The following is a 6,666-nucleotide window of genomic DNA, read 5'->3' on the forward strand; positions in this document are numbered from 1 at the left end:
CAGAGAGGGAAGTCAGTGGTTTCCATTGTGATCAGGACAAGAAATGTGTCGTGCCGCCGAAGGATAATGTGCCTGGATGGATGCAGAGTATAGAATAACGGGTACACCCCGTTATAGAAGGACAGGTACACCCCATTATAGGACGGGTACACCCCATTATAGAAGGACAGCTACAACCCGTTATAGAAGGACAGGTGCACCCCGTTATAGAAGGACAGGTACACCCTGTTGTAGAATGACAGGTACACCCCGTTAGGACAGCTACACCCCATTATAGAATGACAGGTACACCCCATTATGGTATGACAGGTACACCCTGTTATAGAAGGACAGGTACACCCCATTATAGGATGGGTACACCCCATTATAGAAGGACAGCTACACCCCGTTATAGAAGGACAGGTGCACCATGTTATAGAAGGACAGGTACACCCCGTTCTAAAATGACAATTGCACCCCCTTACAGTATAGACTGACAGGTACACCCCATTATAAAATGATAAGTGCCCCCCATTGTAGAAAAACAGGTGCAACCCATTATAGAATGGCAGGTACACCCAGTTATGGAATGACAGGTACACCCCATTATGGTATGACAGGTACACCCGGTTACAGAAGGACAGGTACACCCCATTATAGAAGGACATGTACACCCCATTATAGAAGGACATGTACACCCCATTATAGAATGACAGGTACACCCGGTTACAGAAGGACAGGTACACCCCATTATAGTATGACAGGTACACCCGATTATAGAAGGACAGGTACACCCCGTTATAGAAGGACAGGTACACCCGATTATAGAAGGATAGCTACACCCCGTTATAGAAGGACAGGTACACCCGATTATAGAAGGACAGCTACACCCCGTTATAGAAGGACAGGTACACCCTATTATAGGACAGGTACACCCCATTATAGAAGGATAGGTACACCCCATTATAGAAGCATAGGTACACCCCATTATAGGACAGGTACACCCCATTATAGAAGGACAGGTACACCCCACCCCATTATTGGACAGGTACACCCCATTATAGGACAGGTACACCCCATTATAGGACAGGTACACCCCATTATAGAAGGACAGGTACACCCCATTCTCTGGAACATCACATTTATCTTTGGAAATAAAACTCCGAGACTCGCCAGTGATAAAAAGTATTTAAAATGTAACAAGAAAGGAACATTGCAATCTATATACAAACAGGAAAGATGGCGGACTGCGAGGAGGGCGACGCGATCAGACGCTTTTCAGGAATCCATGGAGTTGGAGGATTGGCAATGACAGACAATCACATTGTATACTATTTGGGGGTCACACATTCTTACATTTCAAACAACCGTCTCTCTCCACACGTCACCATTCCATCCACAAATAAAAGACAACTTTTCTGGAGCTCATACTTCTTCCCAGAATCCTTTGCTGTACTGGGCGGCCTGTCCAGAGGACCTGTGCACACCTGCAGCTTCCATTCCCTCCTTTCATCGCACTGTGACCACGTCTCTCCGTGGTCAGGATCCACCTAGATCTATAGGAATACACAATGAAGATGCATGATGGGATGTGTCTGTAACCTGATGTGGATTCCTGATGGTCTGCACCGGGTCACAGTGTGGTCACTCACCTTTTAGCACACATGGAGACCACACTGACATTCATGACTGCCCTGCTCAGTCCTAGGTAGTCAGTGTTTGTCCCTGGAATTTTCTGTCCTTGGATATCAGCTATATAAGAAACTCAATTCTGACCTGACTGCTAACCTGCTATAATGGGAGACCTGGGGATCCCAAACCAACAGGAGGCGCCATGGTAGTGAGATAACCTACTATAATGGGAGACCTGGGGATCCCAGACCAGCAGGAGGCGCCATGGTAGTGAGATAACCTGCAATAATGGGAGACCTGGGGATCCAATACCAGCAGGAGGCGCCATGGTAGTGAGATAACCTACTATAATGGGAAACCTGGGGATCCCAAACCAGCAGGAGGCACCATGGTACTGAGATAACCTGCTATATTAGGAGACCTGGGGATCCCATACCAGCAGGGGGCATCATGGTAGTGAGATAACCTGCTATAATGGGAGACCTGGGGATATCAGACCAGCAGGAGGCACCATGGTAGTGAGATAACCTGCTATAATGGGAGACCTGGGGATATCAGACCAGCAGGAGGCACCATGGTAGTGCGATAACCTGCTATAATGGGAGACCTGGGGATCCCAGACCAGCAGGAGGCGCCATGGTAGTGAGATAACCTGCTATAATAGGAGACCTGGGGATAACAGACCAGAAGGAGGCGCCATGGTACTGAGATAACCTGCTATATTAGGAGACCTGGGGATACCAGACCAGCAGGGGGCATCATGGTAGTGAGAAAACCTACTATAATGGGAGACCTGGGAATACCAGACCAGCAGGAGGCGCCATGGTAGTGAGAAAACCTACTATAATGGGAGACCTGGGAATACCAGACCAGCAGGAGGCGCCATGGTAGTGAGATAACCTGCTATATTAGGAGACCTGGGGATACCAGACCAGCAGGGGCATCATGGTAGTGTGATAACCTGCTATAATGGGAGACTTGGAGATACCAAACAAGCAGGAGGCGCCCTGGTAGTGAGATAACCTGCTATATTAGGAGACCTGGGGATACCAGAACAGCAGGGGCATCATGGTAGTGAGATAACCTGCTATAATGGGAGACCTGGGGATACCAGACCAGCAGGGGGCGCCACAGTACTGAGATAACCTGCTATAATGGGAGACCTGGGAATAGCAGACCAGCAGGGGGCACCATGGTAGTGAGATAACCTGCTATAATGGGAGACCTGGGAATACCAGACCAGCAGGGGACACCATGGTAGTGAGATAACCTGCTATAATGGGAGACCTGGGGATCCCAAACCAGCAGGAGGCGCCATGGTAGTGAGATAACCTGCTATATTAGGAGACCTGGGGATACCAGACCAGCAGGAGGCACCATGGTAGTGAGATAACCTGCTGTAATAGGAGACCTGGGGATACCAGATCAGCAGGGGGCATCATGGTAGTGAGATAACCTGCTATAACAGGAGACCTGGGAATACCAGACCAGCAGGAGGCGCCATGGTAGTGAGATAACCTGCTATAATGGGAGACCTGGGAATACCAGACCAGCAGGGGACACCATGGTAGTGAGATAACCTGCTATAATGGGAGACCTGGGGATCCCAAACCAGCAGGAGGCGCCATGGTAGTGAGATAACCTGCTATATTAGGAGACCTGGGGATACCAGACCAGCAGGAGGCACCATGGTAGTGAGATAACCTGCTGTAATAGGAGACCTGGGGATACCAGACCAGCAGGGGGCATCATGGTAGTGAGATAACCTGCTATAACAGGAGACCTGGGAATACCAGACCAGCAGGAGGCGCCATGGTAGTGAGATAACCTGCTATAATGGGAGACCTGGGGATCCCAAACCAGCAGGAGGCGCCATGGTAGTGAGATAACCTGCTATAATAAGAGACCTGGGGATACCAGACCAGCAGGGGGCATCATGGTAGTGAGATAACCTGCTATAATAGGAGACCTGGGAATACCAGACCAGCAGGGGGCATCATGGTACTGCAACTCCAAGCTAAGAATTTGAAGTGGAGGTTTTCCCTGGACTAAATATAATATAGGTGAATATGAGAATTAATTTACTGATTGTTTTCTTTTCTGATCTACAGTCCTCTTCTGGAATGTCCACAACAGAAATACAAGAATCGTGTAAATGACACACTCACTATCAAGTCACGGCACACAACACTCGTGGCCAGTTCACAGTGACCCCATGGCTCACATCTTTGGTGGCCATTGTTCCAGGTGAGTCCGTATGAACTGTGAAAGGTGTGAAAACTAACGTGGTCGCAGTATCTGGGGGAGGGGGTCAATCTTTTAAATTTTGAGTCCATGGAGCCAACGTCTCAGTGCCCAGAGCCTCCTCGCTGATCCATACTGGGATTTCAAATTTTGATCTCAGTCCGGAAAGTTTGGTGGTCCGTGTGCTTGGCTGGGACCCTCTCAGCCTTGACGATCAGCAATCCTCCATCACCCAAGGCGGAGGTCACCGTGGTTGGGTCTACATCCTCAGGGAGTTGGCACTTGTGGGTGAAGGTGTTCATGATGGTCCCATCGGAGGCGAGCTGCAAACAAGAGAAAGGGGATGAGTTTCACGTAGCTGCCCCCTTTCAATCTACACATCCCCTAACCTACAGAGACACAGAGATATGATCTACAAATCACCAACCTACAGAAACCCAAGAGATATGATCTACACATCACCAACCTACAGAGACACAGAGATATGATCTACACATCACCAGCCTACAGAAACCCAAGAGATCTACACATCTCTAACCTACAGAAACCCAAGAGATATGATCCACACATCACCAACCTATTGAAACCCAAGAGATATGATCTACACATAACCAACCTACAGAAACCCAGAGATATGATCTACACATAACCAACCTACAGAAACCCAGAGATATGATCTACACATCACCAACCTACAGAAACCCAAGAGATCTACACATCTCCAACCTACAGAGACCCAAAGATATGATCTACACATCTCTAACCTACAGAAACCCAAGAGATATGATCTACACATAACCAACCTACAGAGACACAGAGATAAGATCTGCACATCTCCAACCTACAGAGACCCAGAAGATATCATCTACACATCACCAACCTACAGAAACCCAGAGATATGATCTACACATCTCCAACCTACAGAGACCCAGAGATATGATCTACACATCACCAACCTACAGAGACCCAGAGATATGATCTACACATCTCCAACCTACAGAGTCCCAGAGATATCATCTACACATCTCCAACCTACAGAGTCCCAGAGATATGATCTACACATCACCAACCTACAGAAACCCAGAGATAAGATCTACACATCACCAACCTACAGAGACCCAGAGATATGATCCACACATCAACAACCTACAGAGATCCAGAGATATCATCTACACATCTCCAACCTACAGATACTCAGAGATAGGATCTACACATCACCAAACTACAGAGACCCAAAGATATGACCTACACATCTTCAGCCTACAGTAACCAAGAGATAAGATCTACACATTTCCAACCTACAGAGATATGATCTACACATCTCCAACCTACAGAGTCCCAGAGATATGATCTGCACATCACCAACCTACAGAGACCAAGAGATATCATCTACACATCTCCATCCTACAGATACTCAGAGATAAGATCTACACATCACCAACCTACAGAGACCAAGAGATATGATCTACACATCTCCAACCTACAGAGACCAAGAGATATGATCTACACATCTCCAACCTACAGAGACCCAGAGCTATCATCTACACATCTCCAACCTAGAGAGACTCAGAGATATCATCTACACATCTCCAACCTAGAGAGACTCAGAGATATCATCTACACATCTCCAACCTAGAGAGACTCAGAGATATCATCTACACATCTCCAACCTAGAGAGACTCAGAGATATCATCTACACATCTCCAACCTAGAGAGACTCAGAGATATGATCTACACATCTCCAACCTACAGAGACTCAGAGATATCATCTACACATCTCCAACCTACAGATACTCAGAGATAAGATCTACACATCACCAACCTACAGAGACTCAGAGATATCATCTACACATCTCCAACCTAGAGAGACTCAGAGATATGATCTACACATCTCCAACCTAGAGAGACTCAGAGATATCATCTACACATCTCCAACCTACAGAGACTCAGAGATATCATCTACACATCTCCAACCTAGAGAGACTCAGAGATATGATCTAACACATCTCCAACCTAGAGAGACTCAGAGATATCATCTACACATCCCAACCTAGAGAGACTCAGAGATATGATCTACACATCTCCAACCTAGAGAGACTCAGAGATATCATCTACACATCTCCAACCTACAGAGACTCAGAGATATCATCTACACATCTCCAACCTAGAGAGACTCAGAGATATGATCTACACATTCTCCAACCTAGAGAGACTCAGAGATATGATCTACACATCTCCAACCTACAGAGACTCAGAGATATCATCTACACATCTCCAACCTACAGAGATTCAGAGATATCATCTACACATCTCCAACCTACAGAGACTCAGAGATATCATCTACACATCTCCAACCCAGAGAGACTCAGAGATCTGATCTACACATCACTACCCTACTTTGAGGAAATCTGTGTTGAGTTATATGCAGGATAACATTGTTGACCTTTCTGCTGACAATTCTAGCTGCCCAGCTGTCATGTTGGTCCATTGGCTTTGATACTTTGAGTCGCTGACCTGAAATGAATACGGAGGTCAGGAATTGTACTTCACTGGCTGTGTACTTGTTCCAGCTCGGTGACTCAGAGACAGCCAGTAAGACAGAGGCCAGCAATGAGACCCCTCGTATTTTTAGACCTCTCTTCTTTCACGATCTCCCATTTGTACAGCAGGGAGACACGCCACTGACCACTCACTTTCTCTGCGTGGACCTCAATCTGGTTGTTGGAAGTGGTGACGATGAATGTCTTCTGGAGAGAAATCTCGGACATCGACCTCAAACTGATAGGTGTTCCCCAGAGTCTTCATCTTCTG

The 6,666-nt window shown here is 47.0% G+C and overlaps 1 protein-coding gene across 1 annotated transcript; it reads right to left on the minus strand.

The window, feature by feature from the left end:
• Window positions 1-1,155: 1,155 nt before the first annotated feature.
• On the minus strand, window positions 1,156-6,660 carry HSPB7 (heat shock protein family B (small) member 7). Its single transcript, XM_089668148.1, is given in 3 exon segments — window positions 1,156-4,178; window positions 6,549-6,593; window positions 6,595-6,660. Coding segments are annotated over 3 exon segments (291 nt in total). The 3' UTR covers window positions 1,156-3,998.
• Window positions 6,661-6,666: the final 6 nt, after the last annotated feature.

This window comes from Staurois parvus, unplaced genomic scaffold, assembly GCF_062004578.1.
Source record: "Staurois parvus isolate SC_StPar_1 unplaced genomic scaffold, SC_StPar_1.0 ptg003904l, whole genome shotgun sequence".
NCBI classification, from domain to species: domain Eukaryota; kingdom Metazoa; phylum Chordata; class Amphibia; order Anura; family Ranidae; genus Staurois; species Staurois parvus.